A 22640-nucleotide genomic window follows, 5' to 3' on the forward strand; every position below is an offset into this window, starting at 1 on the left:
GGCTAACAAATGTACGTCTCTACAATGAATACATAACTTATTAAAAGTTAACGACATATTCAGCTCGTGAGGATAGCAAATGTCGGCTAACGCAGACGTTAGACAGCTTAAAATGTAGCTAACCCGAGCTAACTTTAGCTCAGATCTGTCGCTGCTTATTGTGTTGTTGTTGTTGTTTGTTAACATATGTGATACATGTGATAAATAGGCTACATAACAACTTATTGTTTAGAACAGTGCAGACAGTTAGAGAAATATACAACGCGAGGAAGCTAACGCAAATGTCAACAGTTAGAAATGTAGCTAACACTGGCTAAGTTTAGCCTGGAGGCTAACTGCTAGCTGCTTAATGCTGTGCTATACGCCACATTTCAGGACAGGCTAACTAAAATATATTTAACAATACACATTGTTATAAAACAATACACATATAGAATACACAATAAAACATTACACAACATAAATTAAAACGAGCTCCACCATGCTAACATTAATGCTACATAACTGTACGGTACTTTTACTTTTGGAAGACTTACATACAATATTTATTTAAGAAAACAGATTTATTCAGTCATATACAAGACTGTATTAATACTTCAGAGATTATCAGCTAGCTCAACCTAAACTAAAATAATTATAAATATGAAATTTAGTTGCATGTGTAATCACTGCATTGCAATCTCCTCACATCACCCTCGCCTTCCTTGTGTAAAGGAGAAATAACACTTAAAAAGATGCTGAATATACTGTAAATCAGTGCCGTGCGATACTGCATATTTTGGTATCGATCCGATACCGAGTAAATACGGGCCAGTATCGCCGATACCTTATTCAATAAATAAGGTGGATGCATCATTGAATTGCTAAATCTCAATTAATTTTCATGACCTAAAGTGTTTTTTGTGATGTTTCCTTTTATTATTATTAAATAGTTAAAACCCAGGACATAATTAGGACAAAGTTTATAATTAAATACGAAATCCTTTATCAAATTTTAAATCTTAAATAAAAAAGTACTCGCAAACCAGTAAACAAATTAAAACAGACAAGTACTGTTGAGAAACTGTAACACAAAAATAAAATTAAAATTCTCAACAACAAAAACAACTGGTGAAAATATAAATAATATGTAAACAACTTAACAACCCCCAAAGTAAAGAATCGATCTCACCAGACTAATATTGATCCGATACCGACTTCGTATTGATATTTGGATCGATCCACCCACCACTACTGTAAATATAAAAATATATAAGTCACTTTTTTTGTCACCTGAGACAGAAAACACTTCATATTTTTTGCAGTTAAAAATGTGAAATAAATGTTGGAGAATATTTTTTTAATTCTCGCTAAGCTGCTACACTGAAACTGAGGCAGCCATATGCAAAACAAACAAACATAATCCATATGTTTCATGTGTAGTAATATCACTGCCTGTGCTTTAAGCTGCTTTAAACATCATACTCCTTCCACCACATGCTGTTCATACAACAACACGCTGCTGTAATAACAGACATAACGTTTAAAACACATATATTTCAGCCGGAGCCTCCATTTTCTGATCGGTCCCCTGCCGTCTCTCTGCTCCAGCAGTGGCGGGAAGAGCGAGCCTCCGCTCTCGAGCTTCTTCCAGCTTCTCCCGCCCTTGTCACGTGCCGTTTCCCGCCTGTAGGTGGCGCTCAGAGCGCGAGAGAGACGGCCTGTTCCCGCCTCTGTGTGCAGCGGCAGGACGGAGCGAGAGAGAGGGAGAGAGAGCGGGAGAGAGGGGGAGAAGAAGCCGAGGAGAGAGAGAGGGAGAGCGGGGAGGAGTGACAGAAATACAGGCGAAGGCAGCGGGACGTTTATTTACTGTATGGGCGGAAAATGGAAGCAGAGATGTGACAGAATTAAAAAAATAAATAATAATAATAAAAAAAAGTATGGCGGCGTAAAGTATCCCATCAGGGTGACGGCTGGAGAGTGGAGGGGGGCGCTCACCTGTGTCCCCGCCGCTGCCGCATACAGTCACAGTTTAAGCGGGCAAAGTTAAAGACAACACCGGCTGCTGCTGCTGTCCACGGACGGCAGCTTACAGGAGGAGAAGTCGCCATTAAAGAAACATAGAAAATGTTGGGGAACCCGCTCAGAGTTAGTTGGTGTCGGTGGTGAGAGAGTGGATGTAAGCTCCGCCCGACCCGGCTCCCCCTCCACCACCACCTCCTCCCCCAGCCTCGGTGTAGTGTATAGAGAGGAGTGTATGGAGGGAGGAGGAGGAGGAGGAGGAGGGGGAGAGTGAGAGAGAGAGACCGGGGAGAGAGAGAGAGGGAGAGAGGGAGGGAAGCGCGAGCGCAGTCGTTTGGACTCACTCCACTTTCTCATCACACTCGGTGCAGTCGCGCGACCTGCTCCGTGCTGGACCGGGCGGCGGACAGAGAGTTTGAGGCGGCGGAGCGGTGACCGTGCGTCGGGGTGGAAACTAGAACCGGACCGCTTGTTGTTGGTTGGTTTGGCGGCAACTCCTCGGAACCTTACCGGACCTAAGTGTTTCTGTCGCTTTGGTGATTTTTAATCTTTTTTTTTTTATTATTTTAATTTTTTTTTTTTTTTTTTTTTACTCCTCCTTTAACGTCCCGGTGCTCCATCACCACCACCACCTCCATCCAGGCGGAGGATGCTGCTGCTGCTGCTGCTGTCTCCGGTACACACCGCCCGCTTCACGGAGTAGCAGTGAGTGACCCCCCTCCCGCCCCCACCCTCCCCGGTCCGGACCGGGCTCCCAGCTCCAGCCGCTCTCCCCGGAGAGACGCGCAGCCCCGGTCACGACAGTAAGACTGGACAGAGATTGTGAGAGAGGATCTGGAGGAATAATTACCCCCATCTGTCTGGATTGTTGTTTTTTTCTTTCACCCGGCTTGGATTGTTAATTTCGGGCTTTTCTCATTTTTTTTTTGGTCCCCGGAGCGGCTCCGCCTGGGTACCGAGGAGGAGCGGAGCCTGTAGCCGGGCTTGGAGCGCTCAGAGCTGGGGAACCGCGCGGCTCTCACCCGGTCCAGGTAGGAACTTCTCTCCACAGAAAAATGCTCCTAGATCTTTACATAACAGCACTGCTGTGACATATTATATATATAAATATATATATATTCATCTGCAGCTCTGCAGGAGACGCTTTACGCACCGCAGCCTGAACAAATAAATTCACTTTATTATGAATTATCACTTGCACCTTAATTAAAAACACACATCCTCGATGGGGTGCAAATCTCTGCAGCCTCCGTGCACACTTGTTGGGTGAGAAATAACCCGGTTTAAACGCTGATATTCCCCCTCTGATCCCCCCTGATGGCGGTTTAAACGCTGATATTCCCCCTCTGATCCCCCCTGATGGGTATTTTACCTATATTACACCACAGTGCTATTGATCCGGATCGATCCGTGCTCAGCATTACCTCCATGTTCCTCAGTAATAAAACCCAGCTTCCTGTGGGTCACTCCGGGTTTCCTAACCCCGGCTCTGCCTCTACAGTAAGGAGGAGGCTGCACAGCTCCCCTCTATAGGAGCAGCAGCATCACAGGAGTTCTGCAGGGACTCTGTAGAGGAGGAGGAGGAGGAGGAGGAGGAGGAGAGAAAATGGCAGTAAAAAGAAGAAGCTCGTCATTATGATCGGGGTTTGTCTTCCCACTGTAATATTAGAGCTTAATCTGCCTTCAGGGACTCCCGTCGCTGCTTAAAGCAACAATACAACAGTCCATTCATCTGAGGCTGCTCATAAAGCCGTCACACACACACACACACACACACACACACACACTCGGTGAGCACCTGAGGCCTCCTGAGCACCTGTAGCATCAAATTTAACACGTCTGTGTGTGTGTGTGTGTGTGTGTGTGTGTGTGCTTAACATGAGCTTAAATCCAAATAAAGGCGGCGGAGTTTCACTGGAAACCCGTCAAGGTGCTGCTGGTGGTGACGGTGTCACCGCCTGGGAATCCAGTCCGTCCGGTCGCTCCGGTCTCCAACCAGGAGAGGGGAAGAGGACGGACCTGTTCTACATGATAGAGAGAGAGAGAGATGGGGGAGGATGGGTGGGTGAGAGAGTGGGAGGTGGAGTATTTACATGCATCTGCTGTTCCCCGTGCAGAGAGGCGAGCTGTAGCCGCCGCCGTCGTCGGTTGCACAGCTCCGTGTGAACCCCTCACTTGACCTTTGACCCCGTTCCCCACTTCCTTCCCCCCCGTCACGTTCGCGGGAGGTTTTGTGAGGCGGGTGAGGCGAGGTGGTGTTGCAGCGTGTTGGAGGGTTTCCCTCCCCTCTGTGCATCACACCAACCGCCCGCTCTGTGAACGTGTGTTTAAGGCTTATGTTGCAGCAGAGGAGGAGGTGGAGGAGGTGGAGGAGGTGGAGATACTCTCACTGAGGTTTGCGGCCAGTTTGGACCCCGTTGTCACCCGATCCGCCGCCGCCACCACCGCCGTGGCATCGCAGGGCGAGGTCTGAGGTTTGGGGATTCGTCTCTAATTTAGAGGACCGTCCGTCCAAATGTGACCAGATAAGACAAAACAAACGTCCTCCACGGCGGTGCTGCTGCGTGGTGGCGGCTCCGCGGGAGGGTTGAGGGGGTGTGAGGTGGAGGATTAGTCAGCGGGGAAAAGAAGAAGATGAAGGAGGTGGAGGAGGAGGAGGAGGAGGAGGAGGAAGGAGGTCGGACAGAGTCCGTTCTGCACATTTCTGCGTAAAAATTGGAGATCTGAGCGAGCCATGTCGTTAATGCCCGTCATTAAAATGGGAGCCGGGAGAGTGGAAATGGGTTTGGTGTGTGAAATGGGAGAGTGCACACACACACACACACACACACACACACACACACTCATCACACACACCCCGGCGCTGCAGAGAAAGAGACGTCCACGCTTCGATTAAAGAGTTTTCACGGCAGGTTTTTCTGTTTCGGTTCAGGTGTGACGAGAAAGGATGAAGAAAAGGCGCCGGCTGCCGTTAACGTGACGATTCTTCTTCATCTGAACAATCAGAAAAATAAAAATTTAGGCCTTAAAAAACTCCAAGATTGAAGATATTTTCAGAATGAAGTCGATTAAATAAAGTCCTGAGCTGTTCGTTTGTTCTCCTGCACAGAAATCTGTAAATCCATCATCCGGACGCTCTAATCGCCGTGACAGCCACTAAAAGTGATGTCACGTCGTATTTCGGGGTCATCAAAGTCACCAAAACCACAAAAAAAAAAATCCCCTCCGCGTCACGGAAACCGTCTGTAGGCGGCGGAGACCCTTCACAGGCGGATGATGTCATTTCCTGTCATAAACAGGGACTAAAAGCTCCGTTACTGAGACGTCGTTATATTGATTTTTGTTTTGAGAGGACGCCGGCTCACGCTCGTCGTCTGAATGTTCACAGCCGACATGAACGTGTAGAAGAAGAAGAACGCCACGCGGGGTCGATTCAGACAAAGTGAAGTGACACGAAATCAAAACACTGATCGATTGTTTGAATAGTTTTTGATCGTTTGAGGTGGATTAATTTAATTTTGACACAAATCTTTAAACAACGTCACACACACACACACACACACACTCTAAATCATGATTAAATCCGTCATGTCCCGTTTTAGCTCATTTAAAACTATAAATTAAAACATAAATATCAATTAATTGTGTTGACCTGTTCGTCTAATTATGAGTAAACGAGTTAATGTTAACGATGGAAGTCGTTTATATTCATGTCGTTTTATTGGTCGCACACCTTTAATTACACGATTAAACGATCTTCTCTTTGTCGTGACTACCAAATTACGTAAACGTAACTAGCAACCTCGTGTCCACTGCAGTTCCTCTAACGTCCACTTGAGTCTGGCTCCAGAAGTGAGTCAGTCTCCATAAGTCCCCATGTCCAAATGTCCAACTTCACAGCAGAAATAAACATGTTTACAGCCTGGTACAAAAAACAGTTTTGGTCTCTGTAGCTAATTTCCCCGTTCATGACAACTGTACTGAGGGTGAATTTATATACAACTCACCTGTTCACATTATATTAAGGCTTAAAGTTATGCAGGATTAAGAGCATGGACGCTTTGATTGACAGGTGGGTGTGGTCACAGGCGGCGTTTGGCCGCCTTAGATTAGAGACAAACAGCGGGAAGCTTCAGGACGATAATCTGTCGCGGATACGTTAAATTCAACTGTTTGATTGGCTCGTTACGTGCTGGCCAATCCTGATTGGCTCCAGTCATCTTAAAAGATCGCGGCAGGTTGGAGCCAACCCCGGCTGGCGGGGTACGCCACGGACAAGTCACCAGTCAGTCGGTAACTCACATACACACCTACGGGCAAAAAGAGTCACCAGTTAACCTGGTTAATGTTTTAAAACGAGTTATTTACGATGACGTAATGTCACCTGCTGCAGCTTTAATGTTTATTTTTAATTCATCGACGTTCCCCCGTCACGTCTCCGCGTTGGTTTTGTCCTCCGTAGTCCGACATGTGAGATAAATATGTCGCCGTGGATTTAAAACATTGTTCTGCTGTTCATCTGCCATCCACTCCCGTAATCCCCTTCTGCTGCTGCTGCTGCCAGCGGATCAGAGTGTGTGTGTGTGTGTGTGTGTGTGTTACACTGCACATCCTGTCCGTACACCGTCACACGTTTGATCCCCGAGCCGCTCAGTCCGGCCTCGGCACCGAAACCAGCCGTGAAACCATTAAACCAGTGAGTCAGCTGACAGTCATCCGGCGTTTCCTGTCTGACGCCACACATTCCTTTCACTGCGGTCACCTGATCGCTCTGTGTGTGCGGCACGCAGACTGTTTACACGAGGCGTGGACGCCTGAACACCTGAACACCTGCCGCAGGCGGAGAACGTGATGATGTATTGTTGGCGTCTGCACCAGCTATCATCGTTTGTTTTCCTGTAACGTGCGGAAAGATCGATAAAGATACAATTTTTATTCAGTTTCAGTCGTTTGAATTCAGATTTTTCAGTATTTTTAGTCGACTACATTTGTTTTGTGGGTTTAATTAAAGAATAATTAATTATTTAGATGTTTCCAAAGTCAGTAAATTCAGGAAAATTTAGATTAATCCGAGTTATTTACGTCCAAATATCGATATGTCTGCTAATAGTTCTGACTGTGTCTAGTTTTTATTGATCGTCTTGATTTTAGTTTTGGCAACATTATATAGGAACGATTAATACGACTTGTTTACGATCTTAGACTCAAAACTTTGACGTGATTAATTAATATTTTTATCTTGTTGAGTCTGAACGTCTTCGTAAACTTAAACTTAGTTACCGTCTCGTGAAAAACAAGCGTTTATTTCTTCAGCGCGTTACCGTGAGCGTGAAATGTCTCGGAGCCACCAAACAAACCGAGTTCACCTTCTCTGAGTTGTTGTTCTGCAGCGTAAACGTCGTCAGACTCAGGTGTGACACGAAGAAACAGACACAGCAGGTGGAGCTCACCTGGAGCGCGCTCAGTTTAAGTCAAATTTCGGGCTCACTGATTGGCCGTGAGGTCGGGTTGTGTCGCGGTATTCATGTTGGATTGGGTTTAACACACACACACAAACACACACACAGGTGGTGGCTCTGGTTGGCTGCTGCATCTGAATGGGGAGGATGTGTGTGTGTGTGTGTGTGTGTGTGTGTGTGTGTGTGTGTGCTAATCTGCATCAAACAATAGAAGTGAATGGAGTCATTAGAGTAATCCCCTTTGTGCTGCAGGGCGGGGGACCACACACACACACACACACTTTAACACACACACTTTAACACACACTTTAACACACACTTTAACACACACTAACACAATAACACACACACACTGTCCGGAGCGCTCACCTCGACCGTGAACATCGAGATCTGAAAACATCAAAGGATCTTTTGATTTCCTGTGTGTGTGTTTGATTTATTTCAATCCAGGTGTGTGTGTGTGTGTGTGTGTGTGTGTGTGTGTGTGTGTGTGTGAACAGGACATACAGGACATTCAGGTTAGGAATTTATATAAAGAACACACACCTGCACACACACACACCTAGATATAGACATAAAAACACACACCTGTGAGCAGGTGAACCGGATTCCAGTTATATTTTAACGGTGTGTAATCGCCGCGGTAACATAACAAATTACTTCAATTGTTCACGTTAACGAGAAGAAGACGTGGTTTCACTGATGAGCTGCAGAGATTAATAAACTTTTATCTCAGAGGATAAAAGTCGTGACATGTTTTGAAACTTCACGTGGAAATCTTGTTTTTCGCTCCACTGGAGGGGGCGTGGCCTGTCGTGCAGCAGCCAATGGGGTGTTTGTTATGGAGATGAAGGCATGAGGTCGACGCTCACGTTGTAGATGCAACAGTTCAGAGAAGGAGAGCGACGTGCGACAGCTCATCCCGTTGGATCTTTAGAACTCGGCTCGGTTCAGGTCGGTAAGTTTACGGTGAAATACGGCGTTTTTCTGTTTTCTGACATTTAAAAATAATTTGGTAATTTAACTTTTTTTTTACATCAGTGTGATAACAGTCAGGCGTTTAATTCACCTAAAACAGTTTTTAATTGAACTTTAAGATTCAAAGAAAATACGTCACTTTAACCGTTTTTTTTTTTTGTTTGTTTTTTAGGCTGAATTATTTTAAATATTCAAAATGAAATATTTCAACAGCTCGACAGACTTTCACTGAAAAACAGGTTATTTTTTTAAATTACGGTATTTTTCCGTTTTTTTCTGTTTTGCCCGGAGACGTGGGCGACGTCTGCTCACAGGAAGGAAACTTTATTTACACTAAACAAGGGCCTTGAGAGTCTGGAAATCTTTGGTTTAGGTACCTTGAAAGTGCTTGAATTTGACTCTGTGTGTAGTTTTGTGGTGTAATGCAGTATGTCTGCAGTATTTTGTCAGAGTTTGAAGTGACTGTACTTCGTATCTCCACAGTAAATTTAGTGTTTCAGCTTCAGCAGACGAAAATCTGTCAGCTGACAATTTACTCATGTTTTCCTGTGACTTCAATTAAGTTTAATTGAGTAAATCTGAAATTTAACTGATTAAAAAAAATATAGAAAACCCATTAAGCCATGACATGTTTATAAAACCAAACATTTTGATTTTAACTGCAGTGCTTTTCTATAAATCTTGTCATAAAGTGGTAAAATAAATATAATTTTACATAATTTACTTAGTTATTGAAATAAATGACTTTATTTAAGTTAAATCAGTGTAAATCTGATATTTAACACGTTAAATTAATGTTAAACTTTGATTATTTTCAAAAAGAAAATCTAATTTATCTCCTAAATAATAATAATAATAATCTAAATCAAACATTTGGACAAAAAGACAAAAACCTGTCGAGCTCTCCTACAAACAAAGTCACAGAATGAGTTGAATGAATAAAAATCTCTTTCTAGATGTGAAATAAATTCATTTATTCTCAGTTTGTTGAGCGTTCAGCTGCTCGACTTTCTAATGTAACGTCGTGTACTGTACTTAAGCTGCTCGTTAACATGAATGCCAACACACACACACGCACAGTGGGAGGTAACGAGGCCGTCGAGCTGCTTTGTGATGTACAGACGGGAGCTTTTGTCCGGACACTCCCTCTCTCTCTCCTCCTATGTCCTCCATTGTTAGTCTTTGTCTCTCGCCCCGTCCGGGAGTCAAACAGCGGCTGGCTGGCTTCATACACATGGAAATGTTACAGTGCTCGTAAAAAAGGCTTTGTGTCGCAGCACACACACACACACACACACACACACACACACACTGCATGGTCGGAGATGGACTGTGGGAAAATCGAGGCGAGCTGGACGATCTCCGGCCTCGTCCGGCGATCGTCTCCTCGGGGACGTGAACAAACATGTGACTTCTCACGACCCGAGCGCGCTCTGTCATTTCACATGTTGCAGTTTACATTACAGGCCTCATGATTCACATGTCAGCTGTGTGTGTGTGTGTGTGTGTGTCGACGGAAAATATGCAGCAAACACAGATCTGTCAAATATCAGCCGGACTGTAGATTGTATTCTTAAATATCTATTTGGTTCTGGGTGTTGGGTTCTGGAGGTTCTGGAGAGGTGGACTTTACTGTAGCAGATGGTTTTTAACTGACTCACATAATTTACTCGTGTTTTTTTGTAGTAACTGGACGTAAATCTGTGAGTTTTTAAAACTCTGCTGACCAGTTATGGCGCGATTAATACGTGAAATCAAACATTTTGATTTTAACAGACAAAAATCTGCAGGAGGTTTCTCAGCGTTTTGTCATTTTGTTCTTAGTTTGTGCTGAAGAACTGAGCGTGCAGGCTCATCTTTCTAATGTAACGTGGTCGATGTGATTTAACTGGTCGTGTGGGCGAGCGGCAGATCTGTTTTTGGACGGTGCGCTCGCTGTAGAGCAGCTTTAACAGACGTTCAAACAGGAGGGAGGTTTGTTTTTATTGTCGACGTTGTTGAATCCGATTCAGGTTCATCTGGAGCTCCTGATCCACATTTCTCTCCCTTATAGTTCCCGTTTGAAGTCATAGTTAGTCGGGCTGTTTTTAAGGTGGATGAGACGGTGATGACAGGTGGTGTCAGTGGATGTAGAACGGGGCGTCGTCGGCGTACTGGTGGACGAGTTTACTCCTCATACGACCTCGTTAGTCAGATTTCTGACTCTGTGACCCGAAATATAAAAACTACCAAAGACTGAAAGTTTGTTGATCTTTGATCAAACTGCTTTATATTTTCAGTTTATTTTATTTTGAGTTTTAGAAACTTTGGTTCGCTTTATTTTAAGAATCCAGCAGAGACACCGAGCGTGTCAGAATATTTTCTGGACAGTATGTGCTCCTGTGTTTAGACGCTGAATCATCCTTTATTCTGTATTTGCAGCTTCGGGCAAATCTCGATGACGCGGTTAAACAAACTCTGCCTTCAGGACAGAAACTCCGCTGTGAGGTTTTATGATCGTAAACAGGGAAATGCAAATCTGCTGGTGTTTATCGGGGACAGATGTGTCGTATAACCTGTAAAACTGCATCAGATATCACCTTATTCTGACGGTTTACAGCCACAAAGGCGCGTCTATGAGAACATGTCGTATAGATGCCAGTGTCAGTGTGAACATAATTTCGTGTTTTGTTCCTGGATGTTGTTTTATATAAATATATCCATTTTTTTGTCGTAAACATTCCGATTATGTTTTAAATTTTGTGATTTTTGTTTTTAATGTTGCACTGCGTCTTAAGCTCGTGTTTTATGTCTTAATCTTCCTCGTCCGTGCGTCACTTGTCGTCTCGCTCATGTCGGCAGACTGGACGTCAGCCAGCGAACAGTTGTTGTTTGGGCTTCGTTTCCACGGTGACGTGTGAAATGCCGGCGGGGGTCGGAGGTCAGAGGTCGTCAGTTTGGAGCATTTGGCAGCTTTGGGGGGAAAAATGTGAGAAAAGAAACACTGTAACACACACACACACACACAGGGGTAATTAGGTGTGTGTGTTACAGCAGGAGCTGAAACAACAAAGTCAGTTTGCGTGAGAACAGCTGATCGACCGATGTTTGGGAAGAGCTCCTCACGCCGTGAACGTCTGGTTTTATCTGCAGTGTGTCCAGCTCAAAGTTCAGGTTTGGTCAAAAGTTTGTGGACGGCCGTCAGCTCACGTTATACAGGTCATCTGTTGTTTTGCTATGGCAACGTCCCGTCCTGGAAAACCTGGAAAATAAACCTTAAAGTGCCTTGAATTTAATCCAACACGGCTGCGTATTCGTCTCTTATCGAATTTATTGAGTTTGATCAAAGTTTCTGATGACTCCTCACGCCTCCTCACCGACCTAACTCGAGATCAGCCGGTAAACAAACACGACGTGCGTCACCGATAGGTCCAATCCCGACCTGACCGATCGCACGTTTCTGTTGAACATCAGCCGATGATTCGGACATCTCGAGTTAAAGTACGTCGCGTGTCGAACCTCCTGAGAGATGAAGCGATTCACGTGATGCGACGGTGAACGCGGCTCGCTGACTTCTCGCTCTAGAGGAGTCTGAACAGGAAGCTCGGTGCATCAGTGTGGGCAGACTTCCTGCTTCCTGCTCAGCATGCGAGCCAGAGTGTGTGTGTGTGTGTTATAAAGTGTGTGTGTGTGTGTGTGTGTGTGTTATAAAGTGTGTGTGTGTGTGCTCTCCAAATCAAGGACGTGATGAAAAAAAAAAAAAAAACTCTTCAGATTAACCTCGGCGACCCGAAACCGAGAAACTCCTACAGCACGAAACACACAGTGTGTGTGTGTGTGTGTGTGTGTGTGTGTGTGTGATGAATTACTGCCAAGACAGAAAGAAAAAACAGAGACGAGAGAAGAAAGAGAAAGAGGTGGAGAGAAAAAACAGAGACGAGAGAAGAAAGAGAAAGAGGTGGAGAGACGAGGAGAAAGAAATATCTGACTGAATGTGATGTTACAGCAGACGTCTGAAATATATTTATAGTATTACAGTATACTGTATTATTATTATATTAATTTATGCAGTACTGAGTTACATGTCTGAAGTTTTACATTTCAGGCCTCAGATGTCGCATATAAAGAGTTTTACATCTTAAATGTTGCGTTTCATGTCTCAGATTAAGTGAAATCAGAGGCAGAAGTCTTATTTTTCATTCATCATTTGAAGTGATACATTTACAGTGCAGTTCTTCCTCCTCTCGTGTCAGAAATGTTCCTGAAACTGAAGCTCAGACTCTCTCATTTGCTCTCCTCGTCTTGTTTAACTCGACCGTGAAGCAGCTACTCAGACAGTCTGATGAGTCAGCCATGGCCTGATTTACTCACAGTGTGGCCCGGGGGCCTGTCGGGCCTCTGCTGACCCCTGCCTGCTCTCCATACAGGGCTGAGCGGACTAAATCTAAAAAGGTCTCCTCGAGTTTCTGACATGCAGTCGCCCCGTTCCTTCTCGCCGCCCTTCGTCAGTATCTGTGGTCGAGTGTCGCCTGCGGCCGAGCTCGGTTCGTCTTCCTGTCAGAGGGTCGACTGGCAGCAGGAGGAAATCATCACTCTGTGCTGCTCGGCTGATCTCTGCCAGCGGTGACACCGGGCCTGAAACCTTTGTCGCCCTCGGGTCTCGCAAATAACCATACGGGACATGTTTAGTGGCCCACGGAGACGAATCCGAGCGTCTATTCTGGACATAAATCGGAGCGAGGGGCAGCTCTGCGGATCCTAGGTCAACCTTCTGTTTGTTGTTGTCTGTTGTGGATGAGTGACGGCGGTCGAGCTAATCTGTTTTCTCTTGTCTCTTTCAGAGCGGTGCTGTCGGGTGGAGACATGGCGGCGCTAAGGTGGGAGGTTCTAGTGTTCGTGGCGGTCGTCCTGCTGGTCTCCTGCGGCGCCGCGCCCTCTGACATCCTGTATCGGGTTCCCGAGGAGCAGCCGCCTAACACGTTGATCGGTAGCCTGGCGGCGGACCGGGGCCTTCCCGACACGGGCCATCTCTACAAGCTGGAGGTGGGCTCGCCGTACCTGCGGGTGGACGGCAAGACCGGCGACATCTACACCACCGAGATCCCCATCGACCGCGAGACCATGAGGGACTGCCGCAACCCGTTTGACGAGAAATGCTTCCTGGAGTTCGAGGTGTCCATCACCGACATGGTGAAAGGTATCGGCTCGGGGCCGCGGCTGATCGAAGGGCGCATCGAGGTGCTGGACATCAACGACAACACGCCACAGTTCTCCTCGCCAATCCTCACCTTATCCATCCCCGAGAACACACACATCGGCGCCCTCTTCTCCATCCCCATGGCCACCGACAGGGACTCCGGCACCAACGGCGTGGCCGAGTACTCGCTGAGCACCGGGCCGGACGCCGACCAGCTGTTCAGCCTTCAGGTCGCCGTAGACACGGACGAGAAGCTGCCTCAGCTGGTCGTCATGGGCAACCTGGACCGCGAGAAGAAGGACTCGTACGACCTGAACATCCGGGTGGTGGACGGTGGGAAGCCGCCGAGGGCGAGCAGCGCTCTGCTGCGGGTCACCGTCACCGACCAGAACGACAACGCCCCGAAGTTTGAGAGGAATCACTACGAAGCCGAACTGCCGGAGAGCAGCCCGCAGGGTCACTCAGTGCTGCAGGTCAGTCCAGCTGTACAAAACAGTTTATGAACCAATCGACTGATTCAAACTGAGAAACAACCGATCATGAAGATTACAGTTGGTTGTCAGCCAGACTTCAGGATGACAGTGATTCCTGAGCCAGTATATGTCGTTTAACGTCTTAAATCTTGAGTTTTACGCCCTAAATGCCACGTTTAGGCTTTAAATATTGAGGTTTACATCTTAAATATTGAGTTTTACATCTTAAATATTGAGGTTTACGTCTTAAATATTGCGTTTTACATCTTATTCTCCACTTTATTAAAGATTTATGGGTAAAATCAGGGTTTAAAACTGTCTTCCTGACACATATTTGTCCTCTCTAACACCAGCGAGCGAACATTTTGCCTCCTTTCGTTGGTAAAACTCGTCATAAAGTTTGAATTCAGGGTAAATCTCGCCCTCCCGGTGCTCCTCCAGACCCGATCTGGAGTTTTTCTTGTCCACCAAACATTGCGGAGGAACCTTTGGCCCGGTTAGTCGGCGATAACACTGAGAGCTGCAGGACAACACGGCTGCAGTGACTGCACATAATATGCTGCTCAATTATCCGTACAGACAGATGGTGCGGTGGAGGTGAAGCCGGGCCGTGGGATCGCCGCGTGTAGTCACATATTAACCACTGATTCAACTCCACCTTTGAGCCCGCTGCCTTGGCGGCCGGTACGTGATGTCACCGTCGGCGGGTTTAGCTCGGCCCGTATCATCCTTCCTCTTCCCTGACTGCGAGAGCCCGAGCCAGCCTTCCAGCGAAGCCATGCACGGCTTAATCTGAGTCAGTCATGAGATTATCCACGGGGCTTATTGGTATTATTGCTCTGGATGCGGCTCATTGCATTTCAGAGAGCCGCCGACTTCATTTCACTTAACGTGCGTTTGTGGAGCGAAGCTTTAGAGGTGGCGGGACGGCGCCGACTCACGACCCTGACCCGCTTAAAACATCCGACGGAGGCACAGACGTGTAGATCCTCGCCTTGTGACTCGCTCTGTGATGAAGCACAACGCTGCGCTCAGCTTATTTCAGGAGGATTCAGGACATTTACTTATGTTGAAATATTAAAACCATGAAGCTGAAAAACTGAAATAAAAACAGAATCCAGTGAAACGAAATCTTAAAGTCTTAAATCTTAAACTACAGAATCAAAATGAGAAAGAAAAAACACGTTAACTTTTATCTATTAACCAAAAAACAGAAAAACAGCAACCTTCAAACAGAAATATGTTTATCAATAATTATCAGTGATTAATAAATATGGACGTCATGCTCGTTTATTTATGGGGTTTTTAGAGACGCTCTCGCTTCTTATTTCATCATTTAGCTCAAAAAAACAATAATTAATCTGATAATTAGTTAATTAAAGGTCGTGAAAACAGCCTTTTATTGCTGGTCTGAAGGAGGCGGGGCTTAGTAAGGAGAAAGGTGATGTCACACGTAAACCAATCAGGTGCGAGGGGCAACATTCGAATTTGAATCAAAACTTAATTTGTCGGTTAAATCTGTGTTTTTATCTGTTGACATTAAACAAAGGTCCACTTACTCGTTTAATAGATTTCATTGTTTTTTGGTTATGAATATAAAAAAAAACATCTTTAATTAAAGAGTTCAGATTTATTTTTTGACTGAGAGAGTAAAGTCGAAGCTGGGTCAACAGTGAACTTATCGCTGGTTAATGTTTAACACGATACGCTGTGTACATTCGTTCTGGAGGACACGACGCCCATTATTTCCAAACCAGGACAACTTGGCGCCAACATTCTTTGTACTGCCAGACTTCATGTTAGACCTTTCAGACCTGATATTTGATTTCTTTTTTACCTGTTTGTACATCTGAAATATCCCCAAATGTCTCCGGAGGAGTGACTCCTTCGACTAGAGAAGAATAAGGTGGATAAAACTGGGAACATGGGATTCATGTAACCATGTAGAAGAATAAACTGAGCCTCCTTTAAGTGGACTGGAGGTTTAGCTTCGTTAAAACAGCTGAACCACGCAGCTCTCGTTTAAGAAACCAGTCTGCCTCGCTGGTTAATTGTTAACTGTGAGATAAACTGTTTATATTTGCCGTGCGCCCGGACAGAGCGGCCTTGGAGAGCGCCGGCCTCATCACAGCGGCACTTTGCTCCGACAGCTCGACTGTTCAATACACAATCCTCTGAAGCTGTCAATAATTCACCGCTGTTTGGTGATGTCTGGCTGCTTAAAGCCGCACCGGAGGAAAGGAAATCGATGTCCAGGGAGGAATTATAATTTCACTTTCATGCTTTCTTTAACCTCAACCTCCACGACTTGGATCAGTGATTTCCACGGTCACCCAACCCCCCCACCAACCGGTGACAGTCTGTCACAGTGTGCGATCCCGAGCAGGCAGGAAACCAGATATTTATGATGAGGCAGTATAAACTGTTAGAAAGAGAGTCTGTCTGCTGCTGTTAACCTTTGGAACCTGCTTAAACATTCAATTAAAGCTGTTTTACTGCCACGGCGTCCCATAAAATACAAATAATCTGGATATCTTAACTAATTTTAAAAGACGTTTGCATACAGTACCAGTTCCTCCTTCAATGGTTTAATAACTTTTACATTGTAGATGAACACAAAGACGTCAAAACTATGAAGAAACACACCGGGAATTATGTAATAAACTAAGTTAGCTAATGAAATCAACAATTAAGTTCAAGTAGCAGACACATCTCGACATCTGGTCTTCAAAATCAGGCCTTCATAGTCGAATTACTACAAAGAAACCACGACTGAGGAAGACCAACAACAAGAGGAGAATTTCCAAAGACACAGACTTATAAAAATTTCAGTGTTGGTTCAGTGTTGTGCAGTAGTGTGTCTTTTTGTGTTGTACGTAACCGCTGTCAAACATTCAGGAAATAACCTTTATTTTGTGGTTTACTCGGCCGACTCTCGACCAAACCTCGATCTCTCAAACCATTGGACACAAACTTTGTCACACCACCTTCCTGACACATATTCATCACTATTTTGCAGCATAAATTGTGAGCAAGACTCAGATTTAGAAGCTGCTTCACGAAATAACCAAAGCCAGAACATATCAGGTCGAGTATCAGAGTTCAGATCCGCCATAACTTCTCTTAGATAGACTAAAAACCGACTAACCCCATTCAAATGAATAGCAAATGTGCGTTTTCACCACAGGGCTGAATCCTGTATGCGGCCTTATTCAAAATCCGAGGTCATCGTGGCTCATGCCGCATTTCCAGGTGAGGTCCTCATGAACCTGACTGAGAGAGGAGTGTGCAAAGCTGCCATCAAGGCAAAATAATCTAAAATATGAGACATGTTTTGTTTGTTCCTTCGTAGTTTTGATGTCTTCAGAGATCATTTACAAGTGTGTCCAAACTTTTGACTGCTACTGTACAAATTCGGTATCTTAAAGGAATATTTATACTCTTGTCTGTGCAGTGGATATAAACTACAGCTTAGCACTCCTTCAAAAAGAAAAAAAACTGCGTTGGCATCTTCTCTGGACTTAGAAATCGATGCTTCGTCCTTGGCCGAACAACATAAGTTTTATTGTTTGTTTAAATAGGCTCAAATAATTTTTAGGACTTTAAGTTTTAGGAGATTATTTTTGCTGAGTGCAAGCCTGGCACGGATTCAGCTCCGCTTTAAAGGCCTTAAAATTTATAATTATATTACTGTAAGTCCCAGGTGAAGCCTGCAGGAAACGCTGATCCAGCAGCACCTGGGACGTTTAAATCAACCGTTCAACAACTAGTTCATTTAAAACTACACGGTGACCTACATTCCTTTTAACGGCGGCCGTGGCATTGAATTAATGCAATTAAAAAGTATTAGATGTGCAGATAGAAAAGACGTCCTAACGAGTGATATTCTGCTGACTGATAGCTCCTCCTAATTGACTAATTACCTCCATTTACTTTGGGGTTTTGGGCGTATAAAGCTAGATTGTGTCCGATGTTGGTGTGTCCTCTAATGGGCCCAGAGGAGCCGGAGCTTTTCTGATAATGAGAGGAACATTAACATTCACTCATCTGCCCATTAGACGCCAATGACCCGCTGCACGGCCGCTTTAGATGTTGTTGTGTGGGTGTGTGCGCTCGGCTTTGATCGTCTGTTTCTCACATGGCGGAAAAACTCCTCCTCCTCGGGGGGAAACACAAAGGGCTTTGTAGTGTTACATTAGTGATGGTTGTAAGTCAGAGAAATGAAATAATCCTCTGAGGTCAGAGAGAGAATATGGCTGCTTAGATTTGACAAATTGTTGGGATGAAATCTAAAGATTTATGGTGGATCTGCCAAAGATTGACACATGAAAGCAGGACACAATGAATGGAGAGTTTGATAAAATCAACGCTGTGGACTTGAATTTCTTGTCAAACGTCCAAATGATTGTCTTATTTTGACTACAACTATCAAACAAAGATTTGAGTCGGAGTCCTGATTAGTTTTGACGTTTACTTACAAGAAAACAAACATCTGAAGCTAAGAGAGGGTACGGAAACCAACTAGAAGAGAAATTGACATCAACATCAACATTGACTCCCTACCAGGGTAGCAAGAAACTTTGGAGTCATGATCAGTGACCAACTAACCATCTCTGATCACATTGCCTCGGTTGCCCAGTTGTACCGCTACCCTCCTGATTCAGGCTGTGGTCTTCTCACCACTCGATTACAGTAACACCCTCTTAATCAATCCAAACTTTTCCTACCAGATCAGGGGCGTCCCTCTCTACCTTCTAAGACCTCCTATGAATATGTTCATTGAATATGTTCATTGCTTCTTGCGGGGGATTGCGTGGTCCTTAACCTCTGTTTTTTGTCCTCGTAGGTCAGAGCCAACGATGCAGACACCGGCACCAATGGAGAGATTGACTACAGCCTCCATCAGGCGTCAGAGACCGTCCAGAGACTTCTGCGCATCGACCGCTCTACAGGCATCATCTACGTCAAAAACACGGTGGACCGTGAGGAGGACAACTTCCTCAAGTTCTTTGTGGTCGCCAAAGATCGCGGACCAAACACCAAAAGCTCCAAGGTGCTGGTGACCATCAATATCAAGGACCAGAACGACAATGCCCCAGCCATCGAGATCCGTGGTATCGGCTTGGTGACACACCAGGACGGTGTGGCCAACATCTCTGAGGACATGCCCATCGGCACACCGGTGGCGTTGGTCCAGGTGTCGGACCGTGATGAGGGGGAAAATGCAGTGGTCACGTGCGTGGTTGCCGGTGACGTCCCATTTCAGCTCCGACTTGCGAGCGAGTCATCCAATGATAGTAAGAAGAAATACTTCCTGCGGACGACTACTCTGCTGGATTACGAGCATCTTCGGGAATACTTTGTTGAAATCGTTGCAGTGGATTCTGGGAACCCAGCCCTGTCCAGCACCAACTCTCTTAAAGTCCAGGTTACAGATGTGAACGACAACACGCCAATTTTTTCCCCCACAGTATTCGAGGTGGACTTTGCAGAGGGTAACCAACCGGGTGACAAGGTGCTGGATGTCGTGGCAACCGATGCCGATAGCGGCACCAACGCAGAGCTGGTTTACAGCATCATCGAGAACTCCGCCACCAGGCTCTTTGAAATTGACGCCAACACTGGAGTGGTTCGTGTGAAGAACCTGCTGGATCGGGAAGAGACGGAGCGGTACGAATTCCGTGTGGCAGCGGCAGACAAGGGCGTCCCCATCAAAACCGGCACTGCTACGGTGGTGATTAATGTTCTGGACCGCAATGACAATGACCCCAAGTTTATGCTGAGTGGCTACAGCTTCTCTGTCAATGAGAACATGGCTCCTCTCAACCCTGTTGGTGTTGTGACCGTCACTGATAGCGATGAGGGAGAGAACGCCAGAGTGAGGTTGTATGTAGAACCAGACAATGGAAAGTTTGTCATCCAGAATGGTACAGGAACCATCCTGTCGAGCATCTCCTTTGACCGTGAGAAGGAGAGCACCTACACCTTCCGGCTTAAGGCTGTGGATGCCGGCGACCCACCTCGATCCTCCTATGTTGGTGTCACCATCAACGTCCTGGATGAGAATGATAACGCCCCCTATGTCACCAAACCGGCAAACTCCTCCTACACATACCTGTCCCCTGTCACACCGCCAAACACCCGTGTGGAGATGGTAGAGGCTGAGGACATTGACTCTGGACCCAACGCTGAACTGGACTACAAAATCACAGGTGGGAACCCATATGGCTTGTTCCACATCTTGCCAAGCACCGGGGAGATCACGTTGGCACAGGAATTCACCAGCAAGCACAACGGGCTGCACCGCCTGGTGGTTAAGGTCAGTGATAAAGGCAAACCTCCTCGTCACACGATCGCCCTGGTCCATGTTTTCGTCAATGACACCAAGTCAAATGTATCCCTCATTGAGGCGCTGGTTGGACACAGCCTCTACACCCCTCTAGAACGGGACATTGCTGGAGATCCCAACTACGCCCTCGCTCACCAAAGCAACATCCTGTACGGCAGCCTTGCTGGTATCGCCGGCGTGATTCTTGTCATTGTAGCCGTCATGGTCATCAGACACCGACTACAGAAGGACACCAAGAGTGGCTACCAGGCTGGCAAGAAGGAAAGTAAGGACCTCTACGCCCCCAAGCAAGGCCCCAAAAATGGTAAAGGGAAGAAGAGTAAAAAGGGTAAAGCTCCTAAACCGGCCAAACCGCTGGAGGAGGACGAGGAGGCGAGCCTACAAAAAGGCCTCAAGTTCAATCTCATCAACGACAACGTCAACGACAGTCCCAGAATCCACTTGCCCCTTAACTACCCACCAGGAAGCCCCGACTTGGGCCGCCACTACCGCTCAAACTCCCCCTTACCCTCCATCCAGCTTCAACCGCAATCCCCTTCTGCATCCAAGAAGCACCAGGCCGTTCAGGACCTCCCCGCCACCAACACCTTTGTGGGAACGGGCGACAACAACTCGACGGGCTCCGACCAATATTCGGATTACAGCTACAAGGCCAACCCGCCCAAATACAGCAGCAAACAGGTAGGCGACTACGCAAACACGGCAGTGTACCAGAGGGACATTTATTGGACCAACCGGCTGTGGTAGTCACGCTGGACTAGCGTTGGCAAAAGCCAATATTCTTCCACCAAAGCTGCACTGATTCCCCACTTCTAAACGGCTGTTTTATATATTTTTTTTGGTTTTGTTTGGTTGTGTTCACCATTTCTGTTCTGTTCAGTTTTTACCTCAACATGGACCCCACAACACTCACAACCATGAAGGATTCATAAACTGGATAGACCGAATATGGGTTTAACCAATATTTAACTGCTGGTATTTGGTGACCACAACCCACCTAAAAAAATTAACTGAATGAACTGTACGGTTGTGCTGATTATTTTGTGGTGTTCAATGTTCAATTCTTCAAGATATTTTCATGAGTTACGAACCAAACTTTGGTCGATTTGGATCACAATATCCCATATAGGTCTATCCTTACCTTCTCTTTGTGTTTTTCTTTGTTTTATTGCTGTTTGACATCAACATGGACACCACGATACTCATAACCATGACGGATCCATTAACGGATAGACTAAATATGGGATTAACCAGTATTTGGTTGGCGATATTTGGTGACCACAACCCCCAAAAGATGAACTCTATGAACTGATTTATCTCCTGATGTTCTTGTATAACAATCAGACGTTAAAATGTTAAATTCTTCAAGATATTTTGACACAAACTTTGGTGGATTCGGTTCACGGTATCCCATATAGGTCTATCCTTTACCTTCTCTGTGTGTTTCCTTTGTTTTATTTGTGTTTCACCATTTCCACGATGGTTTAAATGAAGTGTTTTTGAGTCTGGACTTCTTTGTGTGACCATTTCGAAAGGTTCACGCTGACATCCTCATTAAGTCCGGGGCTGACTCGAGTTTTTTTTTATTTTATTTTAAAGCAGCTCTTTTACGGCCCTCCTCTCTAACGGATCAGCTTGTTGAAGTGTGACAAAGAGTGACTGTGAATTCCTGAGTTGAATTCCCCGTTTTTATTGTTTCTTGTGTGTTTGGCCCAGGAACTAAGCACTTTAAAGAGTGTTTCCATCCAGTTCAGACCAATTTAAGGTAATTTCAGCCTGTTCAGGGAGCCAAGGCAGTGAAGAAAGAAAGGATAAGGAGAGGAGGGGTTGTAAAAAGGCGACTACACTATGAAGGAAAAGGTACACTAAGACGAAATACAACAATTTCTTAACCTCGGCACCTCCTGTCAGGTCAGCTGAAATACGACTTTTAATTTTGCCGTGTTCCCAATCACCAGGGTTTAAAAGTCAATTGTTTGCACAGATTAATGGCAGGTAATTTTCCAGGCGCCCGCTTTCGCTTTTTTTTACCCAGAGTGCCTTGCTCTTTTTTCTATTTAATGTACAAAAAAAAAAAAAGGAGGACGAGGAGGTGAAGTTAGAGGCGATTAACTTTAACTGCGTTTTGTTGAGGCTGTGAAACTTTAATGAAATGTCACGTGCACTGTAAAGAGACAATCACATGTTCAGACTGTACATGTATG

The 22640-nt window shown here is 45.6% G+C and overlaps 1 protein-coding gene across 2 annotated transcripts in view; it reads left to right on the forward strand.

Annotated features, from left to right (window-relative positions):
• Window positions 1-2636: 2636 nt before the first annotated feature.
• The window catches only part of LOC104930747 (protocadherin-1), a 90437-nt gene continuing 70433 nt past the window's right edge, over window positions 2637-22640 (forward strand). Inside the window, exons 1-3 of one of the 2 annotated variants that reach the window (XM_027284086.1) lie at window positions 2637-3032; window positions 13259-14087; window positions 18934-21117. In XM_027284086.1, coding sequence (XP_027139887.1) covers window positions 13281-14087; window positions 18934-21117 — 2991 coding nt within the window. In that variant the 5' untranslated portion in view covers window positions 2637-3032; window positions 13259-13280. Of the gene's footprint in view, window positions 3033-8315; window positions 8415-13258; window positions 14088-18933; window positions 21118-22640 lie in introns of those variants that run through there. The other variant, XM_027284092.1, reaches the window with a different exon arrangement.

The sequence above is a fragment of the Larimichthys crocea genome, chromosome I, assembly GCF_000972845.2.
Source record: "Larimichthys crocea isolate SSNF chromosome I, L_crocea_2.0, whole genome shotgun sequence".
Classification (NCBI taxonomy): domain Eukaryota; kingdom Metazoa; phylum Chordata; class Actinopteri; family Sciaenidae; genus Larimichthys; species Larimichthys crocea.